Genomic DNA, 13,559 nt, shown 5'->3' with positions numbered 1-13,559 from the left:
TGTCCCTTAACTGGCACTGCTGGGAAACTGCTCAGGACAATGTAGAAGACAGATTAAACTTTCAATCAATCCACTCACACAGATAATGTTGTTGCATAACGTAACTGCAGCAACAGGTAGTATATCTGCCCGAGTGCAGAGATGAAAGCAAAACGTTACGTGGATCTAGCACTACTTCTTTACTTACAAGTCCATTGGTGTCCTTAGGTTGGCCGGGTGGTTTAATGGAGGGACGCGAGGATGAGGGGACATGGTGGGAGTAATGCCGTGGCAGGTGATACACATGATGGGGGAAATAAGGCTATGAGAGGAGAGTGGGAGGTGGGGGGATGGGGAGAAGAGGAGGGGGCGAGGAGAGGAGGAGGAGAGGAAGTAAAAACAAAATGAAAATCATAAAATCATATGAGGGAGCTCAGGCACACATGTGACAAAAATGCAGTGGGGAAAAAATAACATTACTAACTTCATGCTCATGTGAAGTGAGGTGCTTTTTTCAAAACCCAGAGTCATATGGTTCACACAAGGATCTGTTAACTGCACAATTTACTCCGGTGCAACTGCCAAGTGGGTCATTGCAATGCTACATTATGATAACGTGCAGAGGATGGAGCAGCTAAATTCAGAAAGGTGTGTGGTTGTTTGTGGTTGTGGGGATCAGTGAGTGGAACAGAAATAGTTTCCACTGTTAAAAAATCAGCCACTGATTCCAATTTTATTTTATGTAGTGGAGATCCTGACCAACAATGGCTTTATTTTTGGACTATCAAGAAGATCACATTTTCACTTGGGCTTTTCTGCATCAATGTGGACACCTGATAGGCCCTTAAGAGTCTTGCGTCTCACCCGGTTGTAGAAGGGGTGCTGTGGGCCTGTCATCCCACTGAAGTAGGCACTGTGTGGCTGAGGAGGCAGAGATCCATTGAAGGAGCCTGTCGGGGAGCAGGCGGCAGAGTGCTGGCTGTAACCTGACTGAGGACGGGGCACTGCCTCTTGCAGGGGCAGCGTGGGATAGGTCACTCCTCCCATGTGCATTTGCTCCCTGGCCGCACGCACATCTAAGAGAGGACAGAGCCAGGGGAGAAAAAAAAAAGAACAAGAGAGGGAGAGAGAAGGAACTGTTTATCTGCGATGCTGACGATCTTGTCTTGGCGATGACTATAAAGACCCTTCAGATCCACCCACACATCAATAATTTAGCTTTATTTCATCATCTCTAGAGAGTTTGGACAGTTGTGAATCCACAGAGAAAAATAGATATCAAACAATCGGCACACACGAGAACAAAATTCCTAGATTCTTGAAGCACTGCGGGGAATACAACAAGAACGTTGTTCCTGAACATGTTCTCCTTATCCAAAATAGAAGACAATCAAACAAGAGAGAAAACGAGCGCAGATGTTACGATTACAACGACCTTCAACTGTGAATTCCATTCTCACTTTGATTTCTATTACTGTGTTTGCACACAAACCAGCAGGCATGCTGATATTCTGTGTTTTCCAAATTATATACCAGCCATGTGACGACTCTGGCACATGGAGCCCCTCGCTGTCCCTGACAAATAAATTTGCCCGTGTAAACAAACAAAGCAGACCATGTGAACTCGTAGACGCTGTCTCGTAAGTGCTTCGCCACAATTGTTTTCGCATAAATCAATCTGACTTCGAGTCGAGTAGGGAGCTGAGTCGGGAGCTTTGGTAAAACCTCCCAAATTAAAGTTAAATAAGCCCAGGGACAGAACAGAGTGGCTCTGTGTGGCTGGCAAGAAAGTAAGAACCAGAAACAGAAGCAGGCACCAGAATGTCTCCTGGTTATACAAGTGGCTGCTGAATGACACGCTGAGTGAGACCCAATCCAGCCTGTGAACACAATGGGGGCCTTATGATGTGAGTCAGGCTCATGGGCGGGTATCACTGACAGCACTGCCCACTGGCTGGCCACAGGACACTGGGCACCGAGTGCCGGCTGGCCACGGAGGGAGAGGAGGGAGCGGGATGACTGGGTAAGAGCATTGGTCATCCTTCCGCTCCCCGGGGACACGTGTGGAGGTGAAAATACCTACACACTTTTGAGCAAACACACGCAAATAAACACATGCTTGATGGATACGTGCAGTGTATACACACCTACACACTTTTAGGAGAGGAGCACTGTACTTAAAGACTGGACGTCTGGTTGCAAAGCTTGGTCAGCTGCACCCTCTATGACTCAACCTTGGCTTAATGGAACAGACTTTGTGTGTGTGTTTTCTGTGGTCTCATAACACTATGATGCAGCAGCTTCACACTAGGCGTCATTGACACTCCCGTATAAGCTGAATGGACTCTGACGCACCATAGCAAAAGAACAGCGCCGCTCTGGCTTACGGTTTAATACTGATGCAGTATTGCGTCATCGCAACTACAAACTGCGAAATTTGTTGCAGCACTGGAGGCAGATTGGTGACAGCGAGTGAAAATATTGTCCTGATCGCACAGTGCTGTGGTGGGAATCTGTTCGACATTTGATTGTTTGGAAATGAGAAGCAAACTGTAGGTTTCTGAGAGCCCCTGCAGTGGGCGATTTTAGAGCAGACCCTGCTGCAATGTTATGAGTAATGTCACTGCCAAATGGGCTGGCACTGACTTCAACACATCACATAAAGGACAGTTATCTAATTCTCCCAGCCATTGTATACTCGGCCCTTTTAGGCCCTTTAAACATAACTGTACAACAACAAACCTCTTTCTCTCTCACACATTCAAACAAACACACACATGATGACACAATAAAGGCCTGATAACACTTCTATCTTGAGCTAACTTGAGGGGGAAAAAGAACTTTTTTGTTGAAACAAAGTAACATTATGTTGAGATATCTGTTAATATTTAAGTATCTGTTTCCACTGCACGTAAAAACTGAAGGATGGGACCTTGAAGATTCCCAAATGCACCAATCAGATTTTATGCAGTGTATAATTGCAGAGTTTCTGGACCTGAGAGTCTTACAGGTTCACAGCCTCTATTGCCATATTCAGTTTTTTGGATAAATAACACGCCTCAGTTTTGAAGAACTTCAGTTTATGTGACCTTGTTGATTTCAACTGCAAAGAGGGCGTGTTACAGATTTCACGTTTAAAAGCTTTATTCTCATTGTACTTATTTGAAGTTATTTACTTTGAGTGAAGTGAACAACATTAGCTATAACTACATGTGAATGTCAGAACACATAAATGCTTCTATTAAAAGGCAGGTCACTCAATGGTTTGAGTTTAAAAATAATGAGAATCATATGCTGTGGCTTTCTGACCAAAACAGAAACAAACTTAACAAAAAGTCCAACCTATTTGTTGTGTCTGAGGCTTTAAACCACAGTTTGTTGTTGTCATGGAAATGGTTTAGTTGTTGTTTTGTCATCTCCAAGAGAACTGAACAACTTTGTGTGCTGAGAAAGGCCACAAGATGTGATTGTCATGGTTTTCCAACTAAGACTAAGACATTTTATGCTGTTTTTTTTTCATGCATCTTCACTATGTACTGAGTGTGTATGAACCTGCTATGATCTCCCTGAGTTTGGGGTCCAGGTTGACGGTGCAGGGCAGGAACATCTCCACATCCCTGGCAGTGAGAACGGGGGTCCTGGAAGAGAGGAAGACCTCAAAGCTACGAATGTCTCCATCAATCTCCAGCAGTGGCTCCACGTCCTTCGTGGTGGGAATGTTCTTGGAGATTCTTCAGAGGAAAAAGAAAAGGAGAGGGAGTATTTAGCATGTTAAAATAGTGATACTTTTGCTAGGTCCACTCATCATGACCACTATTTACAAATATTAATCTTAATGATTTGAAGACTTCAAATTCAGTAGATTGGAAATAAGAAAAGAGAAAGTTGTTATATAACTGAAATCTACAACTCTTCACTGTGGAAAACCCAATGGATAATACAATAAATCATGCAGCCTTCTTGACATATGACACAGATGCGTCAACATGTTGGTTTACACTAAGTTCTGACTAGTACATTTGTACCCGCAAACACAAAAACATCACATTCTCATGAAAAAAGAAAAGAGGAAATAGCAAGCAGTACTGTTAAGATTGAAGAGATATACAACGGTCATCATCATCATGAGAGCAGAGAGATAACTGGATTTAGAGAAGGCAAGATAGTGAAAGGGGGGATGTTCGAGGACAGATAGAGTGAGGGATGTTATCTTTTCTCAACAGAGGAGGAAACCTGAGAAGATGACAATCAGGGTAATTTAGCAAGCAGCAGACGGAAGCACGTCATGATGCGCTGCTACAGTTCACATGATGTTTGTTATCACAGGCTATAAGTAAACACTATGTTTGGAGATTGTTCCATTATTGTGTGATGTATTTTTTCCTGTCTATGCTGCAGAGAAAATAACCTTGTATTATATTAAGAACGTTGCTGTGTTCAGTTTATGAAATTAGCTTTAAAAATCATTCAAAAACTGAACGAACTCTGGCACCATCCAATATGAATTAAAGCTTAAACCAGTAGTTTAGAAGTGGCAGCAGCATCTCTGAAAAGATCAGTAGTGAGTGCAAATGCTGAAGTGTTATGAGCTAGGAAATTTCAATTCGGTTTCAGTTGCACAAGGTTAAAGAAGATATCGGTTTAATCAAGGACAGAGTAACATGTGGCCAAGGCTACGAGGGAGGCAAACACCAACAACCCAGAGCAATCAGTACATCTCGTTAATCCTATCATTCAGACATGAAAATATGAAACTCTGAGTGACTTATGACACCGGCCATTCATCACCAGAATGTGCCGCTCTTATCAGATGAATGAGGAGACTCCAGCGGGGAGCAGACATTTTTCTCATCTCTGCCTCCATTTCTCATCCGAAACCCTTCATCATTTTCTCACTAGATGCTTTTCTCTCCCTACTTCCTGCTTAACCTTCCCTCCTCTCAGATCAACCCCCACTGACTCACCCTCCTCCCCATACATCACCCACCCCAGTGCTGAGCACTGGTATGCTCTGCTGAGAAACACTGCCTGATGAGTTGGGTTTTTCCCTGGGCCCCGATCTGTTTTTCGAGAGTGAACACAGGCAGGCCTTTCTGTGACTTGATTGGATGATTAGAACCACTGCTGCAGCACGCTAAGCTTAAGTCAGGGTGAGGTCAGCATCTGGCGAGGACTCAACGCAGCGCACTGTTAGCTAATAATCCAAACTTTCAGCTAACCTACTCCAGTTAACGTACTGGCTGAAACGTCTCCGTCAGTCCCAATCCCATGAGGTTCTTGGTGAACAAAAACGAGACCTTAGAAGGACACACTAGTTACACAACCACACTTAGTTACAAGTTACATCACTTCCATTTCAGGCTTTTAGCTGATACTTCTATCCAGACTGCTTACAGTGAGTGAACAGGTAGGGGTCCAGTCTTCTATTCAAGGACATTTTGACAGGACAGATGGCTGGTGATGGACGCATCTGCTGTTGCAGGGCGTGAACCTGTGACCTTGTGGTTGCAGTATGTCTCCAAAAAAATGTACTAGACTGGCAAGAAATACAGAAAGATTGTCCTAGGGAGGCATTTTGAGATGCTAAAGAGTAAAAATGAGTAAATCAAATGTGTAGATATTATCATTTTATCACACTGGAAAGCTGCAGCTCATTTTGCACACGTTCCAAGTCAAAAAAAAAAGAAGACAAAACTACCTGTAAGGCTTGGCAAAGAAGTGCAATCTAAATTTAAATTTTTTCATCCTTTCCCCAGCCCTGTGTGATCCTCCTGCAGAGATTCACTTCTCAGCAGACAAGCCCAGGTGGGTCACCCGAACCTCCATCGCCCCCACCCAACTGCCAGTACAGACACACTTGGACTGAAAGAAGAGAGAACAGGCTGTGAGAGGGGAAGACACAGAGGCACAGCTGGGCCTCAGTGGACAAAGCCCTCTCAGTGTTTTCTTCCATTAGAACCTTTAACAAGACCCAAAAGGTCGAGGAAGCTCCATGTTGGCACACAGATGAACCCCCCGCTCATGTGACCTCTTCTAGGGAAGATGAGCGGGACGCAGATGTTACCTGCATGCACGCACACACACACACACACACACACACACACACACACACACACAAGCTGCACCGGTGAGCGGCACCAGCGATGATTTCAAACACTGTCGACAAGAAAAAAAAACAGCAGTGTGTAATGTCCACCGCAGACACCTGGGCGGTGAGGATGGGGGAAATTCAAAGGCACAGATGACGGAGGTCGAGTGTGTGTTTGTGCGCATGTGCAAGTACACGTACAGTGTCTGTGTGTGTGGGGGTGTTTGGTTCCTTTTCCCATGAACTGTATTAACCCGTATACAGACTCGGAGAAGCCTGTGCTTTTCCCAATTTCCAGCTGGCTTACTGCTGTTTATTTGTGGGTCTGCAGACACAGACCAACAGGAGCCAGTGACTCACACACACACACACACACACACATGCACACACAAACACACATACAGGGCATTTCCTTTTGCTATATAGAGAACACACTCCAAAGACTTTCTAAGGAATCTTGAGTCTTTTTATAGGAACATCTAACATAGCTCTGGTGTGTCCACACAGTTTGGTTGTTTGGTGCCAAAAATGAGAAAGAACAATAATAATGTAACTCAAACTTTTTAAGTTGTACTTAAGATTCTGAATGATCCTGAATGCAACATACAAATTCAGCCTGCAAATGTTTCACCAAACGATCGACAATGCCACCCTAAAAAACCTAGCTGCAGCTGCCCATATTTCGCTGACCTGCATGTTTTCCCTGGCGTGTCGTCGTATCATTGAAAACATGGAGCAGCACAGACAGTTGCGACTTCCAAAGACAACCAGTAGCTGGTGAGAAGAACAAATCAAGGACATCCATCACTGAGTTACACCCAGACAGATGGAAAGAAAAAAGGAGAGAACGGAGAGTCAGAGGTCCATTCCTGACGTTCCCAGCTGATTGGTCAGACATGTCTGAAGGAGAGGCAGGCCAGACACAAAGTGGAGCTCAAACTTCAATGCAGGCCTTGTAAGATCTTTGGTAAAGATAGGAAGGAACCAATCAGTGGATGGCTGATGGCTGATAAGGAGAATGCAAGAGAAGGAAGGAGAGAACTAGAGAGAAGGACAGAATTATTGGAAAACTAGTGAATCTGACAGCTTTGATAATTCATTAGAGCGATTCTAGCCAACATGTTGAGCTGCAGAACAAACAGTACCCCTTTAATGCCAACTGCAGTTTGTCAATTAAGGTTTAACCACTGTAAATGACATCCTTTGCAGATAACTAATGATGAGTTGTTGGCCTTGGCATTAAGCAATTGACACAAATCACTTCAGACTTAGTCATCCTCGCAGTGAACAGACGATACAGACAAAATGAACAAAGCCATTCTTATCGGCAATCAGTTGCCAAATGACAAGATGGATGTTCGGGCTGAAGCGCCAAGGAAGCCGGCGTGCTACTTTCAAGCAGACCGAGGACGAACGAGATAAAGGCCGGCAGGCATCCCGGCAGCCATTCGTGCACAATGGGCCCATTGACAGGACCCAGCTTATAGCCACAGCAGTGCAGGCGCTTAGGTCCATCCACTCTCTGTGTGGTGTGGCCACTCAGAGCTTTCTGAGCTTATCCAAATGCTAATAGGTCCCAAAGCTGACTGGAGCATAGCCTTTCTTCTCCTCTCAACCTCCCACACGCTGCAGCTGACGGGAATGAGCAGAATTCATCACTCTATCCCTTCCGTCCTCTCTTTGGGCAGCAAAACTATGAATGTGCCACTTGACTTTGCTTTACAGCTGCCCTCTGTGCTTACGGATGACATGCGCACGCATGCCACAAAGAGGTGGTCTTGCTGCCAAACATTTCCATAAAGGGGCCCAAAGACAGAGAGAGATGCCTGCAGAACAGACAAACGCCTGTGCACATTGTGTTTGAGAAGCTCAAGAGTTTCAGTGTGAGACACTGTCCGACCAGTACAACAATGTGTGGGTGAAGAAGTTAACCAGGCCCGGGTCCGGCACATTCCTCTCCCAGTCAGAGTCATGTCAGAGCCGCTGGCACAGTGTCTGCCAAGCGCGTGGATGAAACCAGTGAGGCCCTCTCTGGGAAAACAGTGGACAGAGGGACAGACCAGTATGCTGGCGCGTGGACATGCAGCATCAATGCTGAGAGAGGTTATTGTTACAGTGGAAGCTGCCAAGCCCTCCACCACCCCAAAGGCAGAGGGGGAGAGCAAAAATATGTTTTCACTTTAGATGACGCCATGTTCTTTGTCTCCTTAAAATCCAGACGTATTTCCTTGATTTGAATCAAATGCTTCAAGTACTGTGGACACCCTGCGTCTCCACTTTCCCCTCTGTCTCTAACTTTCTCTCTCTTTCTTGCTTCCTTGCCTTGGCAGTGCCAACTGACAACTTGTGGCAGCGTCTGCTTTCCATATACATTCGTGGCAAAGTTTAGTCCAATAATTGAAACTCTCGTGTACTAAGCTGGACCTGTGCATCCCAACGCAAACCACAGAGACAAGCAGGCTAATGGGAAACACACCCGGCTGATAAAAACCAAGCAGCTTCGGAGCGAGCGGCCTCTCGGTGAGACGGGCTCAGGACTCAGTGGTTCCCTGAAATGTTGATTAAACTCATGTGTAGCGCCGAAACGGAGCCTCCTTGTTCCAGACCCCAAAAACCTTAACTGAACCCTCCATTCAGAGTAACTAAGGCCTCATTCTTGACAAATAGTAAAACACTAAACCTCAGCTTGGTGATTTATGCGCAAGAGGAGAGTTTGGAGCATCCTAGGGCCATGGTAGAGTTCGTTCATTATGACACTAATTGCACCACGAAGTTCATATCAGCGCATGTGGTTGTTTGATAGCTGTAATGGCCAGTTGATAGGCCGTATGCAGAGTTAAGTGGGGTGGACTGCTAAAGTGAAGACAAATGTGCTCTTCTGCGGCAGATAATACATCTGGAATAAGTCTGTTATGGAGCTGAAATCCATACAGTGAGTGATGAATGTGGTGAATAAAGCTTGGGATACACGGACTGAACCAGTAATCCTCCGGTTAACTTCACAGAGTGGGATGAGTGCATCAGAAATATGATGAGGGAGGGATGCGAGAACGTCAATGTGGGTGTGAGCGTTGGAGAGAAAGAGAGCTAAACAGAGAGAGAGCGAGAGAGAGAAGAAAATGCTGTACAGTAGAACCTGATTTTTTAAAAAAAGATGAAGTCCAATGTGTGTCTGAGTCAAAGGCAGAGAGTAAAAGCCTGTCCTGATTATAAAGAACTTTCTTTAGAGCCTGGATGACATTGTTCAAGAGACCCCAGCAGACAAATCTGATAACTAAATCCCTAAGCTATACAGTGGCTGGCGGCACGAGCGCCAAATCAAGAGCTACTTTACAAGAAAAGGAGTAGAAAAGGACACTCGTGATCTCTCCCAATATAGGCAAAATCTTCAATTTGCCTTCTTTGGGCTTGCTCGCTTGCCTAGTCATACTTTGCCATTTCAGCGTGGTTTCTACTCACACACACCCTAAAAGGACCTAACCTCCATTGACTTTTGAAGGACCAGAATGTTAACATCAGTTAAAGGCCGGATGTGTGTATGTGTGTGTACACACGTGTGTGGAACTATTAAGTGTGCCCGTGGGTACCGTGGCGGTGGAGTGGCGAATCTTGCTGTCCACTTAAAGGGCAGTGCTGACCCTCTTGCAACCCTGAGCTGCTATTTATAATCAGTCCCTCGCCCCCCCCGACCCAACCCTCCACCTTCCAGCACAGCAGTTCCAGCACAAAGAGACAGGCAGAGCAGAAGAGAGATCAGCAATAATGCTCAACACCAGAGAAATACCAAAGTATCAGGCAGATGTCTGCTCCTCAGCCCTCCACTTCTTCCCCCTCCATCTCAGTGTCACATTTAAATGTTAATCAAAAACGCGCCGTTGCTGATGGACGAGACTGACTAAAGAGCAGAGGCCAGTCAGAGGTGTAACGGAGGCTTTTATTACATTTGAAATGATTCTTTATGCTTTGTACAGAAAAGAGAACAGAGCAGTTCTCTTGTTTCAGACCAATTAGACTAATCCTTCAACCTCGGCTTACAGGCAGAAATGAAAAGGGCTTTAAGGATTTTCTAACAAAGAATGCTGCATGACGTTCTTTCCTTCCTCACGTGGTCGCCTCCGTGCACACACACACAGACACACACACAGACACACGCAATCAAAACCTCACCTTGCACACACACCACACCCTCCTGTGTCACCTGTACACAGTAGCTGCCATGTTTTGTTTTGCCCTTTTTTTTTTTTTTTTTTTTTTTTTTTTTTAACATTCTGAGCAGCTCAGCGGGGGTTGAGTGTTGGTGGAGCTGGCTGAGGCTGATTCATGCCTGAGTCACCACCGCCAAACACCTGAGGGGTGGAACGACAATGCAGGCTGGACTGACAATCACGCACGCACACGCACACGCACACACACACAACACGCACGCACACACACACACACACACACACACACACACACACACACACACACACACACACTAAACTGGAATCAGCAGAGGACCAGTTTGTACTAATGTAAACAGCCATGTGGAACCCAGGGGGATGCATGTATCTGTATGCGTCCACAACCTGGACTATCTCACTTGGAGCAGCAGCATCACCTGAGGCTATGAATACACCTGAGACACGAATATACCAATGGCAAATTCATCTAGCAGTAATCCTGCTGGTATCTGGTCTGATCCTCTACAGTATTCACACACTTTGATTCCTTTACCTCATTCTACCTCCTGAGATCGGACTCTCTTTTCTCTCTCTTTATGCCCTCTCTTATCGTCTTCCACCCATCTTTATCTCACACCTACCACACATTCTTTTTTGACTTTGCCTGTTATTTATCCACCCGTCAGTCAGGTCGCCTGTCAGCACACCGGTATGCGGACGCAATGCTGGTATCCTATCGGTGATGGAGCCAGAGCTCTATTAAGACATAGGTGGTTTCACACCAGCCTTTACAAAATCACATATGTTTTGGGGGTCTCTTGGCAAATGGCAGTGCAATGAGCGATTGAATTATCAGTTTTACTCCCATCTTCCATGGAAATACCTCCTGGAGGGATTTAGCACAGGGGACAATGGGCTTGCTAAGAGGACAAAGACAGACAGAAAAACAATTTTTGAGCATTTGCAGCACATGGAGATTACAGAAAGTGTCACGAATTCAACGGGAATTCACAGGAACAATAGGCCGCATGGCAAAGAATAAAGACTTTTTCATTTGAGGGCAGGAATAAGTTCATAAGTATTCATCATAAGAAAAGAATAGAACCTCGTCTTTTTTTTCTTCTTTTTTTTTGAGGCCAGATATTTAAGAGCTTATTAAAGGATCCCACATAAAGGGAATCACCCACATGAGCTTTGGAACAGCGCTTTTATCCCAGCACATAATTGCAACCAAATTACAATAATTGTGCCAATTAAAGTAATCCTGAATGAAGAGAGTGTCATCTTAATGTTTCAGTACTTGGGATAAGAGTCTCTCTAATTAAGACTGAATTGCCTGGCTACATATTCATTCAGAGTGCGATTAGTGCTTAAAAAAAAAAAAAAAGTTTTGAAGTGTCCAAGAAGTGCCTGGCTCAAGTCACGATCTCTGAGAGCGGGATTGTTTGGCAGATGAATGCAGGGTCAGGACAACAAAACAGAGGGGAAGAGATGATATGAGAGGAAGAAAGGAATTGTTGATTCTTCACAAACTGTGACATAAAGAGCAAAAGCGGAAAGTGTATCAAGATCTGGAGATTGATTTACATGCAAATACTGGCATGCGCAGTGACACTGTGATGAGCAGCACTTCTACACACTACTACCTTACCTCACAACAATTTCTCTGCTGTGTTCTGCTTCCTGCGCTGTGTGAACGTGTGTATGTGTGCATATGCGTGTTTGTTGAACGCAGCCTGCATCTCAGGGTCTGATTAATTACACTGATTCTCAGAGGAGTTGAGGGTGACATATGTTCTTGCACTGGTGTGAGAGCTAGGTGTGTGTGTGTGTGTGTGTGTGTCTGTGTAAAAATGTGTGTTTGTAAGTGTGTGTTGCATGCATACCGCATATACCAGCTTTAAGTGCGATCTGAGGTGTGTGTGCGTACATATGTTCAATCGTAAATGCTTGTAGTAGCAAATAGTGTTTGTACGTACGTTTGTTTCAGTTACAACATACACACTTTTACCACAAATCCCAGTGTGTGTGTGTGTGTGTGTGTGTGTGTGTATAGTGTCTGTAAGTGTATGGCATGCAATAGTTTGTGTGTGTGTGTGTATATGTGAGTGTGTGTGGGTGTGTATAATGAACAGAAGATTCAGGTGCAGCGCCAGAAACACACTCCTGAGTGCGGCGGGGGCATCCTGGCACAGACAGGGCACCAGATGTCAGAGCAGTGCAGGAACCTGCTCGGTGGACCAGTGACACTTTTTTTTTTTTTTTTTGAGCTGAAAACGGGATCTGGGCGTCCAGGAATAAACTCTCGGAGGGGCTGACTAAACCCGCCCCCATACATCATTAGGTCCAAATATGTTAACCCCCTCAACTGAAACACAGGACAACTTCACTTTCAAACTAATCACCACTGACAAAAAAAAACAACTCATCATTAAGAGACTGACACTGTTGCAGAATGCCTACAAACTGCATGAACAGTCATTTTAAAGGCCTCTGAGGTAAATTCGCACACACAAGAGCTGACTGATCAGATCCCCTCATCTTGGATTTACTTGTACTGAGTCTATGTAATGCAATCGATTGTCAGATGTTGTTTTTAAAAAAAACGTCACTTGGGATTCAACTTACAGATATTTTCATCATAAATGTATGTGTAATGTATCATAATTATTTTTGATCTATAAAATATCAGAAAAAAATCACCAATCACAAATTCCTAGAACACATGTTAACGTGTTCAAATGGCAGTCCAAAACAGTCCAAAAATATATTTAGCTTTCTGTCCTAGAAAAACAGCTTCCTCACATTTGAGTAGCAGGGGCCAGTCAACTTATATCTCTTATATATATATATATATCTGCTTGAAAATAAAATATTTTGCTCATTGACTAACTCATCAATTGACTAATCATTTCAGCTCTATGTGTTCCTGTCACTTCTATTCCACTGTATTGTTTTGTTTTCCATTAACAAAAATGAACTACCTTAAAGTTCACAACCATGTCTCTACATTACAAAACAAGATTTTTTTATTTTTTGCTCAAATGCTAACTTGGTTTCTTTGTCCTTTGTTGATTGTCTGTTTGTTAGTTATTGTCCTTTCATTTGATGGGATAGTTATTTCTGTGATTAACTGGCATTCTACTGACTGGTGTGCCATTACTACTGTACAAGCACCTCCTGTAAACCAAGTGTATATAAAATGCTAAATTAATATGTACATGCATTGATGTTAATTCTCAACTAGCTAATAAAAGGTTACCATAAATAATTGTGCATATCTATGCAGTAAACTGCAAGGAAATCTGATCAGATGATCCTCTTAGAGG

General features: G+C 44.2%; 1 protein-coding gene across 4 annotated transcripts in view; it reads right to left on the bottom strand.

Moving 5' to 3' along the window:
• kidins220a (kinase D-interacting substrate 220a) overlaps nucleotides 1–13,559 on the bottom strand; it is a 44,985-nt gene that overhangs the window by 8,227 nt on the left and 23,199 nt on the right. For all 4 annotated transcript variants that reach the window (XM_018683977.2, XM_018683979.2, XM_018683980.1 and 1 more), the window contains exons 24-26: nucleotides 3,532–3,710; nucleotides 844–1,055; nucleotides 188–301 (exon numbers count right to left, since the gene is read on the bottom strand). In XM_018683977.2, the coding sequence (XP_018539493.1) occupies nucleotides 188–301; nucleotides 844–1,055; nucleotides 3,532–3,710 (505 nt within the window). The remainder of the gene's footprint in view (nucleotides 1–187; nucleotides 302–843; nucleotides 1,056–3,531; nucleotides 3,711–13,559) is intronic.

This window comes from Lates calcarifer, linkage group LG19 (assembly GCF_001640805.2).
Source record: "Lates calcarifer isolate ASB-BC8 linkage group LG19, TLL_Latcal_v3, whole genome shotgun sequence".
Classification (NCBI taxonomy): domain Eukaryota; kingdom Metazoa; phylum Chordata; class Actinopteri; family Centropomidae; genus Lates; species Lates calcarifer.
Note: the sequence above shows the minus strand (reverse complement) of the source record. Positions and strands in the feature narration are given on the sequence as shown.